At 33.5% G+C, this 19433-nt stretch overlaps 1 protein-coding gene across 1 annotated transcript in view; it reads left to right on the top strand.

The window, feature by feature from the left end:
• The window catches only part of DMD (dystrophin), a 1889362-nt gene that overhangs the window by 509922 nt on the left and 1360007 nt on the right, over positions 1 to 19433 (top strand). Inside the window, exons 32-34 of the mRNA XM_010599731.3 lie at positions 1455 to 1625; positions 15862 to 15984; positions 18375 to 18512. Of these exons, the coding sequence (XP_010598033.2) occupies positions 1455 to 1625; positions 15862 to 15984; positions 18375 to 18512 (432 nt within the window). The remainder of the gene's footprint in view (positions 1 to 1454; positions 1626 to 15861; positions 15985 to 18374; positions 18513 to 19433) is intronic.

Here is a 19433-nt window from a genome sequence, read left to right as displayed (position 1 = left end):
TTCTTTCCTTCAAAGGGGTATTAATGACTTTGAAGAGTTTTGTGGTCTAAATCCACCTCTGGTTGACTATACCAATTTAAATTCTTCAGAGAAAGGGATGCTAGAAATTATTTTGATATCATATTCCAAATCTCTGCCAAACTTAAAAGTAGTACACTCTTATGTCTGATACAAAGACCAGTTTCCCGCCATCTTTCACAGACTGAATAAACACATAAAACCCAATCATCTGGACATTTTGCCTATGCAAGATTCAAATCCTGGTAGTTAGTAATGATACTGGGATTATATAAAAACTGCATTTTTCATTTTTAGTGATATGTAAAGTAAAAATAGCTTCATGCTCTCTCTTTTTGTATTGAAACTAATTATTAAAAAAAAATTATTAGGACATCCTAAAGTTTTGTTTTTTTTTTTTTCCTCAGAGGCAAATTAATCTTTCTATTAAAAAATGGTTCCTGTAAAAGGGTATGGGAAGTAAAATGTGCAAATATATCTTACTAATATATTACTTTATTTGATGACGTCGCCTATCTCAATTAAATAGAAAGAGGTGAGATTTTAAGAAATCTCATTTAAATTAATTATTCCCCATTTTGTTTCACTCAGATTTTCAATAATTGTATTTAACAAATGGCTTGTTATTTAAAAAACTTTCAAAATTTTGTATGTTTGTGCCTAAAAAACCATTTTTTCCCTTTTTTAAGTAATTACTATTACAATTCCTTTTTTAAAATGAGAAACTGTAAAGGTATTTCAGCCTATCCCCAAAATAGATTCATCCTGTTGTCTGAAGCTTATTTTGATGTGGTTCTCCACTGTACCTCCTCCTTTTCACTTGAAGTGTAGTCATGGAATGCCATCATATGGTTAAATTCCTTCAAAATCTTTGGAATAGAAGGAGCTAAATTATTTTACTCGTAGCCTCTATGATGCCTTGGGTTAGGCAGAAACTACCTCAGGGCCTCTGTATGTGATGCAGAATCCATATCTGTTAGAATATCAGTATTCTCCATCGCATTCAATATGAGGACACAAAAGGGAACTGAAAAGAACCAGGAAGAAATAGAAAAGTGTTCTTTACCTACCCTCCCTCCTGAGCAGATAGCATATTTAGGTTGTTCCACAGCTATGAAATTCAGTAAAGATAAGACTGCTGCTAAATATAAAATATTACGATCATTGCAGACAACATAGAGAAGTCAGGCAAATACCACTTGTCCTTTCTCAAACCACATCAACAGCTTACATAGATACACTTCATTTTAAATACTGACAATGGCCTGTTTTCCTGAGATCACACACACTGTCACTCTACTTCTATTTTATGGAAGTTGACTTTTTTTCTTCCCTCTCTATTCTTCTGCATGTTCTCTCCTACCTCTCTCTCTCTTTCTCTCTCAACTTCCGTGTATTACTAACGTCAAGCCCTGTCTCTTGCTCACGGAATATAGCGTTTAAAGGCTGAAATGAATGACATACGCCCAAAGGTGGACTCCACGCGTGACCAAGCAGCAAACTTAATGGCAAACCGCGGCGACCACTGCAGGAAAGTAGTAGAGCCCAAAATCTCAGAGCTCAACCATCGATTTGCAGCCATTTCTCACAGAATTAAGACTGGAAAGGTAGGAAGATCTGCTCCAAGGTGGCAACTAGTACTAAATAATCTCTTGCGAAGGTTGCGCAGTACTCTGACGGGGGCCAAAAACACCCACAGCAAGGTTTCCAAAAGGAAAATGAAGGCCAGAATGTGTTTAAGGAAATTTTACCACTGAAGCTCATGGGAGACAAGTCGGTGTCTCTCCCTCCTCTCTCTCTTTTTCTCTTTCTCACTCTTTCTCTGATTTTTTTTTTTCCTGCCACCGCTATTCTAGAACTGCATTCTACACTGGTTTACATATGTACTTTCAGGGGTTATCCAGAGCAAAGTAACAAATAGCATGCTGCAAGCCAAAAAAATAAATAAATAAAACAAAAAGCACAAAAGATATCTATCTAAAGAAAGCGCTACAAAATATTTTGCTAAATATAATGCTGCTTGTACGTAATGTGGATCAAATACCCAAAATGAGGCCTCGTACATCTTCTGCGTGATCTTGGGTGTCTGTCCCCCTTTACTGGTTGTGCACATATCTGTATGTGTGTTTCTTTGACCCTCTCTTGCTACTGCCAGACACTTACTATAACGGAAATGCCTTAGGCTATAATGAAATGCTCAAGCCATACAAACAAATAACTGCAAAGCTTACATTTCCTAATTTTCATAATTTTATATGCCTATTTATATTCATTCTATTTAATGAACAACTAAGGGGTATTGAACTTTTGCATGATAACCCTTTTTATTTGCATAACGTTTAATGAAGGCAATGTCTTATCTAACATTATAGCTTTCAATAATATATAAATATAGTTGTCTAAAATTCCAACTCTTTGGGGGATATTTGAAGTGCAAGAAATTACCTCCAAATTTATATAATGTAGTTTGACAGATTTTTCAATATATGCTATGTCTTCAAGTACACATATGTACATAAAACAAAAAAAAATAGGTATTTAGGTATATAGATAACAAGAAATAATCTGAATTGAGAAAAAAAGTTAATGAAATATTTGTGAGAAATATAATGTAATATGTCAGGTAAGTATTGATTCCTAGAAAAATAGGAGTATAAATTTGAAAAATTATTTTGATAAATGTAGACACCCAGTAATAGCATGATTTCACAATTGCTATACTTCATTTTTTTTTTTAATACTTCATAGGCATTACAGTGTTTTGCTGTGGTATATATAATAGTACATAATTTAAAGGAGTTTCTAAAATATGTGGAATTGTGATATAATGAATTCTAAACACTTTATGTGCATGACACATAGTGACCCTTTAAAACTCACCTTCCCAAAGCAAGAAAGTTGTTCCAAAATCAGAAAATCAAATCCACTGCCGTCGAGTCGATTCCAACTCATAGCGACTTTATAGGACAGAATAGAACTGCCTCATACAGTTTCCAAGACTGTAATCTTTACGGAAGTAGACTGCCACATCTTTCTCCTACTGAGCGGCTGGTGGGTTCGAACTGCCAACCTTTCGGTTAGCAGCCAAGTGCTTTAACCACTGCAACACTAAGTTAACTACTTAGTTCTACTCCTAAGGTGTATTTTTAAATAAGCCATTTCACTTGGAAAATATTTGACAGGCTCAGAAGTTTTATTTTCAAAATTAAATAGGCTTTCATAAAAATGTACTCTAAATTGCTGTTACATTTGAAGCTTATGTAATATTTAAGCAACCATACATTGTTTATTTTAATCATCTAAAAAAATAGATGCTACCCCTTCATTATTAAGTTTTGTATCATATATGCACACACATATATATAATGCATACTTTTTAAATTAGTCATTAGGCTAATTATTAATATATTATTTTATTTTATTGATTCTTCCACCAGTAGGTAGAAATAAGTTAAGTCAAAAGATTGTGAACTGCAGATATTAAAAGTGGGTAGCATTCATCGTCCACCATAAAAGCTGATAGACATAGACATAGTGTGGCTGAGAAATATTTGTGAATTTTAGATCTATATTCTGAAAAAACCTGTGATTATACTTTCTGAAATAATGCTTCAAGTGAACCACTCAATGAGGTTATTTTAATTTCCCTATATAAGAAAGAGATAAGCCATTATAAATCAATATTTTCAATTATGTTAATTAACAAGAGAATCACATTTTTATTTTTTAAAGCATTTACTTTTTCTCCAAGTTAGGAAAGATGACTGGGTGAAATAGTGACTCAAATTTTTTTGGCTCTGAGGAGATAAGTATTTTCCATCATTATGATGTAACCATAAACATGGATATAAAGCATACATGATGCTTGGCTTATTTACTTATTGTATCAACTAATGAAATTGAGAATCCACATGCTAGGGAACACAGGAAGATACAAGGTTGTGAAAGGTATTTATTCAAGAAATATCTATTTACTAACACAAAAATAAATATGTGCTGTAATCATAAAATGCTTAACACTAGTGCATCTTCATGGATGTAGATGTTCAATTAATGATGAGGTAATCCCAGCAATCAGATGATGTAGTAGAAAGAACACTGGACGTAGAACACTGAATGCTATGCCTAACTTTTTCAGTGTTATACAGGACATGTGCTTTCTTTGCATTTCCATTTCACTCTTTGTAACATACAGGGATTGAACTCTATTAGTAATTTTTAAAAGGAAAATTTCTCACCCCACCAAAAAAAAAAAAAAAAGGATAACAACGAAGTAACAGATGGGGAATTTCTGCCATTTCAAATATAGCCTCCCTATATTACGGAATTCCTGAGATACGAGTTCTGCTCGTAGGAAACTGTCTGAAACATACAGGTTAGATTAGCTCAAACGTCCCTGTTCTAAAATTTGACAGTTCAGTAATCATTTGTTGATACAATAAGGAATTTAAGAGACTTTACTTAATGGCTTGTGTGTGTCTTAGCTTATAGGGTAGAAGTCTGGAAGTGCTAGAAATTTCAGGGATAGCCTTTGAACCTAAAGTCAAGCTCCTAGTATAGTAGTTGGGATGGTGTTTGACTTGTCCATGGTTGAGTTTGTGTCTAGGTTTCATTTAGGATAATAACCTAGGGAAATTGTAGGATGATAAAACAAATAAACGAATGAAAGTAATTTGGATCTAAACATGGGCATACCGTAGACTGAGTATAACAATAATTTCATGATAGCCTTTTAAAGATCAACTGGAACGGGCCATTGATTTTTGTGAAATCTATCCTGAAAACTCACTGACGATTCCAGCATTCACTGTTTGGTGGAGAATACAAAGTTGAGTACCTGTATGTCTCATGCAAGAACTGTCCATGGCAAGAAATTCCAAAACCAAGAAAGCAAATGGCACTGGGTGCCTGGTTTCACATTGGCCTAGAGTTGTCCAGTGAAGTATACTTCTCTGCAGTGGGAATTTCAGACATCAGCTAGGAGCAATATAGTGAGTGGGAAAAGTTCTTAACTTAAAGCCACAAAATTTGCTTTTAATACTAGCTGAACCCATTACTAGTTGTGTGGTCTTAGATACGCCCCTTAACCACTCAGAGACTTATTTCCATCTATAAAAGTAGATAGATGAGTTTATCTTACTTTATCCTCAAATAACCTAAGGTATGTAAAAACATACATTAAGGAAAAAAAACTTTAGTATACAGAAATGAAATGGTTAAAAATATCATTAATATTGATAATTATTTCCATCATTATATATATTACACTTAAATGGCCCAATTTTGAGGGTTGAGACAAAAAATTGATGGGGAAAAAGAAATAAAATGGTGATTTCTCCCGGCATCTAGTGAAATGGGCAGGAACCAAGAGACCATGGCATGACTTTTCTATTTCCTTTGCAATGATCAGTCTTACAGATAATCAAATACACCAATTTATTAAGTAGTTGGAAGTTCTGCTTGTCCCAAATATGGCCCTTAAAACTAGAAATACTACCATTTTCAGTTTCATTTAGTTTATCCAGTAATATTTGATGGCTTGGAGAAAGCTTAATATTTCCTAATCTTCATTAAATAAGTTTGAGGAAGTAGCAATTTTAATGGGAGAGGGTCAGAATTATGGAAGGAATCAGACAATTTTATAGCCCTGTGTACTACGCTGTTGTTATTACCTGCTGTTAAGTAAATTGTTGACTCAGGGCAACCTCATATGTTACAGAGTAGAACTGTCCTATAGGTGTTTTTTGGTTGTAATCTTTCAGAAGCAGTTTACCAGGGTTTTCTTCCACAGCACCCCTAAGTGGGTCTAAACCTGCAACCTTTAGTTTAGCTGCCAATTGAAAACTGCTTGTGTCATCCAGGTTCTGGGTACGATGGATAGAATCAATGGGTAGAAACACCTTCTCTCAACTCGTTCTGTACTTTAGGCATCTGAACTTGGTAGTATGGTAGCGGGGGGTGCTATCAGAAAAGAGAGTGCAAAAAGGGAGATGGTAAGACAAAAGTGAACTGTCTACTTACACTTAGCAATATAGTACGTATAGAGCAACTCTATCCTCTCCATCCTCCCAGAAGCCAAGCTGGAGATAGGAAGCACCAATTTCATGGAGATGATATTTGAGGTAGATCTTAAAGAACTAATGAAAGAAGGGTTGGGAAAAGGGAGCAATCTGAATTAACTCTCACCAACCATATACTATATTTAGGAGACAATCTTTGGCATGTAGGGTCTTTTTCGCTAGGTAAGATATGATGGATTAAAGGAGCTTACCGTTTAATGATGGAGCAAGACATGTTCATGGATACTGGGCTGAGAGAGACTGCATGATGGATGAGTTTCATGGTCACTCCAGCAATACAGAGGAGGTAGCAATTCGGGATAAATCTAAGAAAAAATCTAAACAGTGTGTTAATGGAGAATAAGTTCAATCTGCTTACGGAATGGAGGTCATGGGGCATGCAGTTTAGTGGTGGATGGTGAGACTGAAAAGGATGGTTTAGACACAGTGTGGAGAGGTTGTGACAACCAGACTAATAGTTTATGCTTAATTCAGTAGTCAATGAGGAGTTTTTAATGGTTGCTTTCACGCACTGTTGAAATAGTGGTTGTGAGGTGAATTCCACTCAAAGGAGGGAAACCGGTAAGGAGGCCATCACAATAGTCTAAATGAGAGACAGTGAGGATCTCAAATAAAGGGATAGGTATGAGAATGGAAAGGAAGTGGCTCTCAAACTTTAGTGTGCAATTGGAGGAAATGTTACACAGATTGCTGGGCTTCATGCCCGGAGATTCTGATTCAGTAGGTCTGGAGTGGGAGCTGGAGAATTTGCATTTCTGAGAAATTTCTCTGTTGATCTAGTGATCACACTAGTCTACAAACATTGAAGACAGGCCTAAAGATGAGTTGTTATATATGATAGCCCAGGAAAAGATGGACTGATTGAAGAGGAAATATGAATTTTATTAATAAAATGCACATCAAGATATATTTGTCAAGTTGGAATACTTAGTTTCAGAAGAATTTTGTCTACACAGACTTGTAGTCTATTAATATAGGCAATTATTTTACTTGGTTACAACATAGTATAGTAAAATTTATAAGTATAATTTGCTTAGGTTGTGTTTTCTCCAAGAGATTTGGGAATATTTCACTTTTCTAAAAAACTGAAATGTTAAAATATTGGCCCTGAAATTGACACAAACCAAAAGTGGTTGTATTTTCTTTCTGTCTTCATTACTTTACTAACATTTATGTGCTATAAGGATATATGTACCATATGTTCTTTAATTTCCATATGGGCCTTGATAATTGCTCTTAAAATTCATGTAGCTGGGTATACACACACACACACACACACAAGCACACTACCGTATATGTAGTAAATGGAACTGAAACAAGAGTTTTGGAGAATCTGGCATCAGTGTTGGGACTATGTTCAGTATTTGGAATACAGTTCTAATATACAGTATTGGAACTATAACATGAAAATTGGAGAATCTGGTATCATGTATGTAAATATTCATGAATTTGAATGCTGTAATAATTATAAAGTTTCAAGTTATTGGCCTCCAGTCAGTGTGAGCAGAGGCAAAACCAATCATTCTTTGGACCAGAGACTTTCAGATACTTATAGAAGGCTATGAGATTGCCAGTGAGTTCCCCATAAAATGTAGAACATAAAAGAAAAAAGACACATGGTTGGGTCTAACGTGTTTTAAATAGTGGCTTTACATGTGAAAGTAATGTATAAACACTTTAATGATAGTTTAGACAGATATTTTGGTTCTCCTAAGCATCAGTAGGAAATAAATGATACCTTTTATAAATGTGATCTAGAACACCAAATTAAGATTTGTTGAATTTGAAGATTTTAATTAAAACTTAATTTTCTGTAGTCAATGTTAGCAGTACAAATATATTGATATTTTCCACTTTGCAGTCTATTTCTAATCATGTTCTAATTTAATACCTTCTCCAATAGAAGAGAAAATGATCCTTTAATTGGTAGAGTAACTCTAGTTATATGAATATATTTTTAGGAAAACTTTCTGCAAATTTTCTACAAATAAATTATAACAATAACATAGATGCAAACTTCAGTAAAGTTCTTCAGATATTGCATAATTTATAGATCATTAAATATGTAATATTTACAGTCAAAAGTCTCAAGTAATAGGAAGAGAGCAATACTAAAAAATAATAGTATGACTTTATTTTATTTCACAGAATGAAATAAGGTAGAAAATGAACCTATCAACAAAATTTCAACATTAAAACCTTTTTTTTTTCATATTTGTAATTTGTTCCCTATAACATGGTTAATTCTGTAGAAACTTTGATAACAAAACTCTTTTGTAATAATTTTCAGTGCCTTCAAAGTACTAGATGTGTAACTGATTTTGTTGAGCAATGTCATTTGATAGACCTACCTGTGTCTGATGAGCATGACCTTTGAAATGATTAAAGCTATTTGGTGATTCCTTATTGTGTTCCTTTGAAAAGGAAAATTATCCCTCCTGTCAGTGTCAGCAGATACAAAAGTAATCACTCTTTGGACCAGACACATTCACATATTTATAGGGAACTATTTTTTTTTATATATATATATTTTTTTTTTTTATGAGAGAGCTGGAAGCCCTGGTGGTGTAGTGGTTAAGAGCTATGGCTGCTAACCAAAAAGGTCAGCAGTTCAAATCCACCAGGCACGCCTTGGAAACTCTATGGGGCAGTTCTACTCTGTCTTTTAGGGTGACCATGAGTCGTAATTGACTTGATGGCAATGGGTTTGTTTTTTTGGTTTTATGAGAGAGCCAGTGAGTTGCCTAAGTTCTCACAGTTAGTATGATTGAAAACCTTTATATTGTAGTCTGTTAGCTTTGTTCATTCCACCATACTGACTCTGGCCATAGGGTATTATCTTTTTTTTTTTTAATGTCAGCAAATATTTATTGTTGGTCTATTATGTGTTTGTATAAACATGTCCGACTCTACTTCAGTGATTGCAGTACACTTCTTTTTATGAAAAGCAAAGATAATTGAACAAAAAAGGAAGGGAGGAAGGTGGGCAGGGGGAGGCAGAAGAGAGAAAAGAGGAAGGAAAAAAGAAAACTGAATGTAGAGGAAGTTACCAAAAATTATCCCAAGATTTTGCTAAATTAGCTTTTAATTTATCCATGTCTCTACCATATACTTTAGATTTAAATCATTTTCTCTCTTATTTCTTTTACCAACTACTAGACTCATGTAATCACAAGACAGAGTAATATCCCAAGTTATATTTAAAGAGAAGACAGTGAGCTGATTCTTGTCCCACCAATATATCTTAACCAACCAATATATCTTGGATCCAAATTTGAAATGTATGACAATGAAGTCAGTTTCATGGGCTCCAATTCAACAGGGATGTACTGGGTTATGTTCTCTAATTAGCCTCAAAAACTTGGAAAGTTGCCACATTTTCATCATCAAAGCATCCAAACATCAAAGACAAATCAATACCTTACCTAATATCAAAAGAGTGCAACTAATGAAATATCACCATTCTGAATCATTTAATTTTTAAAATAATGAATAAATCTGCAAACAACTTTATATGATTATCTTTGTTCTAGCATGGATGTTGGTATCTTTGCAGTACCCTGATTTTTCTCTGTAAGTTTTCTTTCCTCTACAGTTGGAATGATCTGAAATAACTCTTTGTATCATATCCATAGTCTGTCTTTTATGTACTGTAGGGTATTATTCATCCTTGAAAATTTATTCATTTTGGTTTCCATGAATTATTCTTATCTTATTTTTTCCATATTAATACTGTAATGATAAGAAATAAATTTTCAGAGCTGTAGAATGGATAGAGGAGACTGATTTGAACCAGTTTTAAACCAGTATGGGGCACTTGGATTACTATTTTTTTTTATTTAAATTTTAGTGTCATCTGAATGTAGTGGCTACTTTTTTACAATTGATGAGATTACATAGTCCAGATTAACAAATGTTTACTTTGGTGTCTGTGTAAGCACAGTCATTATTATGTCAGTGCATCTATGCATGTTGGAAGTTATATTTAACCAAAAGAAAACTCACATTTAAAAAATGATAAAATGTATTTAAGTAACTTTGAATGAATCCGTTTGTAATTGAGTGTGTTATTGTTTGTTCACTTGTTATATAAATCATCTTCAATGCTAAAACTTTAACAAAGCTTTAACTTTCATTAACCCTTAAATCATCCAGCAAAGAGCAATTAATAGTTGTTAAGCAATTTGAAACAACATTAAAAAATCAAGGAAAAACAAAGTGTTGTCTTTCTCAGTTTCTCTGTCTCTTCTTTCTTTTGTGTCTGTTTCTATCTGTTTGACTATTAAACTTCCCTATGTTCTACTTTATATGTATTTTATATGACTGAAAAGTCATGGTAAAGCTCTTAAAATAAAAGGGTAAGTAAATAAATCCTGCAAAACCCATGTTTGTATATATACTTTCTCCAACAGTATTAGAACTTTTGTTTGATTATTTTCCATGTATTCTAAAACGTATCTGGCATTCACTGTCTAATGTTGTGTGATTTAATTGTGATTCTGGTTCTTCTGTGGTCATATATTTTCTTTAAAGCCAATAGAAATAATTTACACAATAATTAAGATGATTTATCCACCATTGTTTTCAAGTGATTTAGACCATTTATCATAATTCTGAAGTGAAAACATAGGCATTATATACTTATGTGTTTTAAACTTTGGGAACTCAAAAGTGAGGTATTATAGATGCTTGGTTATTACGCATTTCTTTCTATTAAGTTCTATATGCATTTCAAATTACTAAGACAATGAAGATCAAGGAGTGACATGTAAAATTTTAAATAAATGAGAAAGTGTCCTCCATATTAGAATGGCCATAACCTAATGGTGAATCAGTCAGCTCCTAAGGAAAGCTGTTAAGGTTTTCCAACTTCTTGCGATTCAACAAAGAGTATCAATCACATGAATGTCACATACCTGCTTTGATCTGGCCAAAAACATAGACAAAGTGGTTGGGTTTGGGTTGAGTATTTATGGTTATTTAGGTTGAACAGCTGGTCACTGGCTAATTCAATTAATATACTAGTCATTCTAAAACTAGCAGTCAAGTTAATCAGCACCTTCTCTGTATCAAAAACAAAACAAAAGAAAAACTGTTCTATTGCTCTGGGAAATACAGAGCAATATAAGGTATAGTCTCAATTTTCAGATTAAAAATCTACCTAGGGAGGCAAAGCATAAACCCTTGAAAGCCAAATAAAATTATATTCAAATATATAAGAAATATTGCAACACAGTACAGATTTACACATAAACAAAGAATAGAATGCTAGTAAAGAGAAAAAAAAAACATTGCATAAAATGATCTAAATTTATTCCAAATTATTCAATAAGGCATTCATATTTTAGCTAATATTAGTAAGACATTATTCATGTGACAAGTCTCCAACTAATAATGAGCTGTTAGTTCTCTTCACTATCATGGTTATAATAATTATTATGGATCTGCACTGTCCAGTAATGTAGCCACTAACCACATATGGCCATTGACCATTTGAAATGTGGCTACTCTGAACTGAAATATGCTGTAAGTATAAAACGCACAGTGAATTTTAAGGACTTCATGTGAAACAATAAATACAAAATATTTCAATAATTTTATATTGGTGATAGGTTTATATAATAATATTTTGGGCATAGATAAGTAAAATATAATATTAAAATAAATTTTACTTGCTTCTTTTTACTTTTTAATGTGTCAACTAGAACATTTTAAATTACATAACACTGCTGACATTATATTCCTATTAGGCAGCACTATGATAGATAATGAGGAAAGGCTTTGATGTAAGGTAATACAGTTTTAGGGAGGGAGCCCTGGTTGCATAGTGGTAAAGAGCTTGGCTCCTAACCACAGGTCAGCAGTTTGAATCTACCAGCCACTCCTTGGGAACTCTACTAGGCAGTTCTATTCTGTCCTATAGGGTTCCTATAAGTTGGAATCCACTTCATGGCAATGGGTTTGGTTTTTGGGTTTGGTATCCATGTGAAAAGTGTCTTATTTCTAAAATATGCCCTAATATATCATCATTCAGCCCCTTCTTATATACTTTCAGTGATGGGAAACTCACTACTTTAAAATTAGTGTCTTCTAAGAAAAAAAAATGGCAACGCTAATTGGTTGTTCTTATATTAACCTAAAATTCAAGCTCTACATAATTTCTACTCATTGACTCTAATTACTCACTTCAGATTTACGTGTAATAATTCAGATCCCTACTCTACATAATGGTCTTTTTAACAAATGCAGAGTAGGCTTTGTTTCGGAAACCTGAACCCTAATCATCCCGCTAATGAAGTCTAAGTTTGCATTATTTTGCTTGAATAATTAGTTATTCATTTTGTAATAGTATCTCCTAAAGTCTATCCAGATCTGCTTATTTTATTATTGTACCTGGTGGTACCATGTTATTGCTAGCATTCGTCCAGAAGTTAATAATATATCCACACATGGAATGCTGAATGGTCAGGTCTTCCCAACTGTGTAAAATAAAATCGTATTATTTAAAATTCCAGGTCATTCAAGGGCTCTTTGAAATGTTCATTCCGCTACCCTAGAAGTTAATCATCCATTCACTTATTTTTTGAGGAAATATTTATTTATAGAGTATCTTTTATTTTTCTATGTACCAGGAATGACTCTAGGTTAAGCAAGACAGACAGACTCCTCATCATCATGGGGTATTTGAGGAACTCATCCCTTTGACTTTGATGTATTTTTGTGTCTCCAATTAAGTGACTAATGAAAACATTGCACAGGGCAGAACAAGCACAAAGCCCTTCGGTATCCTCCTTGGCACCACCCTCAATGCTGATCCAGAGTAATTAATCAAAAAGTTTTATTATTCAGAATGATACAACTTTGCCGAATTGAAGGCTCAATTTCTCCATATTTGCCCTATGAATTTCATGGTTTTGTGAAATACCTTGATAAAATCAAGACTTACCATGTCAGGTAGCATTTATTTTATCCTTCAAAGTGTATGTTTTCAAAAAAGGAAGGTCTTGAACTGAGCCGATGAATGGGTATGATTTTGAGAGAAAATAATAAGATCCAAGATTTATTGAGCATTTATTATCTGCTGGATGGATCAGTAAGATTTTGAGAGAAATAACAGCCAGCATTTATTATATACCAGACACCATTCTAATACATTTGACCTTCATAAGAGTTCTGTGAGGTAGGCATTCTTCTTATGCCCATTGCACAAGTAAAGAGACTGAAGCTTAGAGAAGACAAGTGACTTGTTCAAGGTCCCTCAGCAAGTAAATGGTGGAGCCAAGTTTCCATCCAAGCATTCTCATTCAGGAGCTTACATTCTTCACCAGACTCGGGAAAGCATTCCAAGGGCTTTGAAGAAAGGATAACAGGAGCTCAACAATAGCCCTACATGGAAGGACTTAAATAAGGTTGGAAAAGTCCCTGGGAACCAAGATTAGGGGAAGCCATGACTATCATGCTGGAGTTTGGACCTTATTCTACTTTTACTGGGTAGACATATAAGGTTCTTGAGCAGAGAAAAAGCATGATGTAAGGAATGTCTTTGGAATGCATTTATCTGGTCACAGGGATGGTATGGGACCGGTGAGGCAGGCAGGAGATTGTATACCTGTCATGAGGTTATTGCCTTAGACCCGTGTGAGGAGTGAAAAAGATGATGTCTCTGGGAATAGTAAAAGAATTGCCAATTATTTTATTAGGCATTATAGTTAGGGTATTGAGGAAGAACATAATTTGTGTTTTAAGCCTCAATGACTGAGGAAAATGGCCCTATAATAATAGAACTAGGAAAGTTGGTGTTGTAATTGGTTTGGATGAAAGATAACGAACTCAGTTCCAGACAAGTTGAACTTCAAGTAGGCAATTGACTGGCTATGAAGAGTCTAGAGTGGAATTCAAGAGGAAGGCTACAGCTAAAGTTGATGATTTGGGAGATATTATGAAAGTTATTATAGTTACGCTTATGGAGATAATACAATTTAATATGGAGGGAGTATTGGGAAAGAGACACAGAAGGCCACATTTGAGTGTTTGAAATTACTCTATTTCAGTAGGTGAAGAGAGGATCAGCTAGAGAGGGAACAGGTGTAGGAGGAAAACAGGTGAACCTGGCTGCAAATAGACCCATGTTATTTTGACATCTAAATACTCATTAAAAGTTATTTGAAATATTATTTGACTCTCATCATACATTCACATAATCATGTACAAGAGTGCAGTTGCTCTTATTAAATATTTGCAATATTATTATTGAATGTTAGCAATAATATAAAATGCCACCAAATTATTATCATACTTAAGAATCTGACACATGCTAATTTCTGTCCTTTTACAATTTTTTGAACAATATATGATTGTAAAATATACAAGGATGCTAATAATATAGAGACTGAAACATCCTTTCAGCATATTCACATTACCACCAGTCTGTACTGATTCAAGAACCTATTATGATATTTCAAATTACAAGTGGTAGAATTTTCCAACTAGTCCTGAAAATAGGTCAGTTTTAAAAAGACCATATAAATCTTTTCTGGGGTGTGTAGAACTGCCTAATAGATGTGTTTATATTCATATTGCCTTGAGAATCATGTCCTGGTGATTTCCATGTGGTTATTCACTTTCTCATTAGTAACAGGCTACCTGTAGATATATGATGTTTCCTTGAGTGCTTATCCTTATTGGCCTCCGGAAGTTGTCCTCTACTCAAGTAATAGTGAAACTGTGGTTGGGCCTGTGATGGGGATGAGTAGGTGGGAAACTGGATCAATGCAATTATCTTGGCATAAGACGCTGGGAGATGTCCCTGAATTGGGAAAACTTTGCTCTGTAAGAAAATCAGACTTTCTGTATGTCATATATGAGTTTTCAAAAACTTTCAAGCATAAAATATTTTCTAGTGTTTTAATGCAAAGAAATTGAATACAGAGTAAAGATCTATAAAGTAAAATATATATATATTTTCTTAACTATTTGAACTTTAATAATTAAATGGTGCTATTTTTTACTCTTTGGAATATATTTGATTTTCAGTCCTCACTTTCCAAGGGGTTTGTTCAGAAAAACAAATCATTTTTAAGCTTTTAGTCTAAGATAATTATAAATTTCAAAATTAAAGGTTCTGTGATGTTTGTAAGGTTGGGAAACATATATTAGTATTTTTTTGTGTGAAGTGTTTTGGAGTCATTCATTTGAGTTTATCTCGTGCCACCAAAGAAAACATTCGTAAGGCAAGCTAATGACGTTGTTTGTCTTACGAGAGCATGCCTTCCTGTCAATTTTATCAGGCTAAAATGGCATTTAAAAATATCTGAGCAGATTTCCATGTAGTTTTTTCTAAAGATAAGGTGACAATTCTGCATTTCCACCAGAAGTTACAGTTATTTGATGAATGAGGCAATTTCTGATAAGATGGCTTTACAAAATGGTATTTATATCAGAATATTTTAAATAGGATCGATTTCAACTTTAGAATATTAAAAATTAGCCCGGTGAAACCAATGGAAATTGACTTTTGTTGATACCGTAGAACGATGAATTACACTATCCTGCATGTATGTTCAGCTTTAATACTGCCATTTGTCCTTATTTGCATCCTTAAGTTCTTTCTCAGTTGTATTTTAAAACTTTCCTAAAATATAATACGAAAACATAATGCATGTCATTAGTTTAGCAACAGGAGGTTGAACAAATGTATTTCTTTTGGTTTATGTTTCTAATAAAAAGTAATTTTGATTTAAATTAGCACTATCTTTTTTTTTAGGCCTCCATTCCTTTGAAGGAATTGGAGCAGTTTAACTCAGATATACAAAAATTGCTTGAACCACTGGAGGCTGAAATTCAGCAGGGGGTGAATCTGAAAGAGGAAGACTTCAATAAAGATATGGTAAATTGGTTGTGATAAAAGTGTGAATGAGCTAGGAGTGAAAATGAATAAATATTTGGAAAGAAATTAGATAACTCAAGTCTCCGAATGAATTCTGAGAACACACCTTGCACATTTTGTGATTCTAATGATTTATTACAAATATAAGATATCCTTAAAAAAATTTTTTTTTATTATGAATGCAAGTTACTATGGTATGGTAAGGTAGGAGGATTTATGGATTCTAATAAAAAGCTCAGCAATTTGGTTTTGACCTGTGCTAATTTCAAATTCAGGGAATAAAATATAATGGGGAAAAAAAGAATCAAATAGAAAAAAAAATGGATATTTAATTTAAAAAACCCCAACTCTCATGCATGGTTGACTTTCTTTTCTTTTTTGCCAATCCTGTTTTTGCTAGTATAACATTTATTTCAGAGAAGGGAAATTACACACAATATACAAATTTTTTACCAATGTTTACTGTAAGGTGGTTTTCCCCAAAAGCTAAATAAGTAGTACAGTATATGTCTAAAATTTGTGTAAAATCATGGTATTTATTTCTTGGGAGTAAAGAAATATGACCATGTGGGCTACTATTCATAACCTCAGAATATCCTCCATCAATCCCAATTTATTTCAAAAAGTCTTTTATATTTCTCTCTGGCTTGAATATTTCTGCATCACGTCTCTTTTCACCTTTTCACACATTTTCCTCCTTCTGCCCTCTTTTTCTCCTTTCACAGCCATCACCTCTGTGGCATTCTTAACCTTTACATGTACCTTGCTAGAGACTTCTCAGTCAATGCTGGACTCTGACATGTGTCATGCCAGAGACTTCTCTCACAATGCTTGAAAACAATATCAGGTGATGTATAGATTATAGGTAATAGGCATGTAAGGGATAAGAGAGTTATTTCCACGAGTCTTCATTCCCACTGATACCAATTCTGACTCCCTGGAGCTGCCTGAATCAGTATTCCCCGTGTCCGGGGTTTGGTGGCCTGCCACCACAGCTCGTGGAAAGAAAGAAAAAAAAAAAAAGAAGAGGCTTTCTAAGATGGCAATTTACAACTACTACCTCATGTCAAAGAAGAAACCAGAGGGCCCTGAGGTGGAAAAGAGTGCCCCCTTCTTGTGCTGACCACCAGTCCTGACCTATAGCCCTTACTTGGTGTGGGGCATGAAGTCAAGTGGGTTTTTGTTTTTTTGTTTTTTGTCCTCAGCCCTAGAAAACGCTGCAGATATTTTAAAGGCATATCAAAATAAGTAAAGTCTTTCACAGACTAGAAACATATAATATCTATGTTACATTATACTCTACATTTCATAACACTATTAATGGCCAAATATTAGATAATAGTAAACCCATCCCCTCTAAAAGAAATGAATAGTTCCTCAGTTGTATGTTGAAGTTTAAGCATGTATTGCATATTTGACTATGTAGCATCTAATATCATGAAGAATTATATACACATGCCCATAAATATTTAATTTTTAATGTTTTTATTATTAATTTAGTTAATCAGGGTACTTTGGATACTATTACAAAGTGAAGTTCCTTGGTAGAAAGCTTTCCTATACTGAGTTGAAAGAAACATAGGAAACAAGAGGCGAAAAAGCACATGACCACATATACTCCTATATTATACCAGCACTTAATCAAATCGATGTATTTCAAAGTAAATAAAATACAATATTGTTTTCAGAGTCAAAACAAGCAAAATGTACATTGAAAGAGTTTTAGCGATTTTTCCAATCTTTATAATACTACGTATATGATCTTTTTTTTTGAAAGTAATATGTACATATGACATTTTTAGAAATCAATTATTTACAAAATTTGGCAGCAATTGAATATAGCACTAATTACTAATACCCTGATATTTGTCCTAAATTGAACATTGAATTTTTAAGCATATAACAGAAATTTTAGGATAAAAAGTAGTGTACCTTTAAATAAAATATTTTTCCTCAAAAGTTTGTCCGAGCTTTAGGACTTATTACCAGCTCACACACATTCGTATTCTTATATAGATTAAAAAAAAAATGACGAACTTAATTCACTTCTTCAAGCTTTTGGATTTTGAGAATTATACTAAAAACAAAGCCCAAAAAAGATTTTCATAGCAATCCAGGACTTATGTGAAATGATGAAGTACTTTACTCCCTCATCTGCCTCTAAAAATGTCTTGTTTCGAGCTAGACAGGAGGAACCTTCACTCTTTTTAAAACTTAAGAACAACATATAAAGGAAAAGCCATGAGCACGTATCTTCTGACAACATTCCCTGAAAGTTTTAAATTGAATTATTTGTGTGTGCGTCAATAACGTGTTTTATTATCTCTGCTAACGATGTACAGCTTTTTTTTTAAACCAAAATGAAGACTGTACTTGTTGTTTTTAATCAGAGTGAAGACAATGAGGGTACTGTAAAAGAATTGTTGCAAAGAGGAGACAACTTACAACAAAGAATCACAGATGACAGAAAGCGAGAGGAAATAAAGATAAAACAGCAGCTGTTACAGACAAAACATAATGCTCTCAAGGTATTAGAGCTAAAATTATAATATACCTTGCCTGTGTGTGTGTGTGTGTTTAATGTAGGGTAAAATAAATAAATAAATGCATAAATAAAATCTGCTTAAGAATCTTAGTCACCATAAGATCTTTATTTTTCCCACCTCTATTCAACTCTTTTTTTTTTTTATTCAACTCACGTACATTCGCTTTGTTTCATATTTTTGAGTGGTATCTGATTTTCAAAGATGTGTTGCTTAAAAATTATTATTATTTTTAATGTGCTTAAATAAGCTTTTTTTCTGAGTAGTTATTTGTAAGATGTTAACAGACATCATTCATAGTATTTATACATTTACTTTTTGGAATATACATTATTTCTTATAAGCTGATTTTATATTTGTGTTGAGAAAACCGCTTAACTTCCACAATAACCAATCTGTGTGTGTGTGTGTGTGTTTCCCCCTGGGCTTCCTGCTTCCTTTACTTTATTGGTTTTATTTTAATGTAGGCCCAATTATTTGGCACCATAATACTTGTTAAATAAGACCTGAAATTCTACTTTTTTTTTCTTTTAATGAACTTAGCTTTTCCTTTAGGATAGCCACTCTTTGCAACTAACTAAACATCTACAAGAGTCTAATATCGTTTATATAGCAATATAGGTATCCTCGCAAATAATCTCAATTCCCTTGAAGAAGAATTGCCTCTACTCATGTTAAGCAGTGTTAATGTATGGCTTTCAAGTACCCATGTGACTCATCTGGATATATCCAGGAAGAACAGAACAGTGTGTTCAATTCTTCTATAATAGTATCTAGGAAGCTCTTGAGATGAGGCTGGACATGTGAAAAGTTTTGCACAGTAGCCGTTTTTTTGGAGTTGGGGAACATATGCTTTGCAATATTAACTATTCTGCATGTATGGCTGGTTTTCTAACACTGTTAAAT

Source organism: Loxodonta africana, chromosome X (assembly GCF_030014295.1).
Source record: "Loxodonta africana isolate mLoxAfr1 chromosome X, mLoxAfr1.hap2, whole genome shotgun sequence".
Classification (NCBI taxonomy): domain Eukaryota; kingdom Metazoa; phylum Chordata; class Mammalia; order Proboscidea; family Elephantidae; genus Loxodonta; species Loxodonta africana.
The sequence above is the reverse complement of the archived record's forward strand: the minus strand, read 5'-3'. Positions and strand labels throughout refer to the sequence as shown.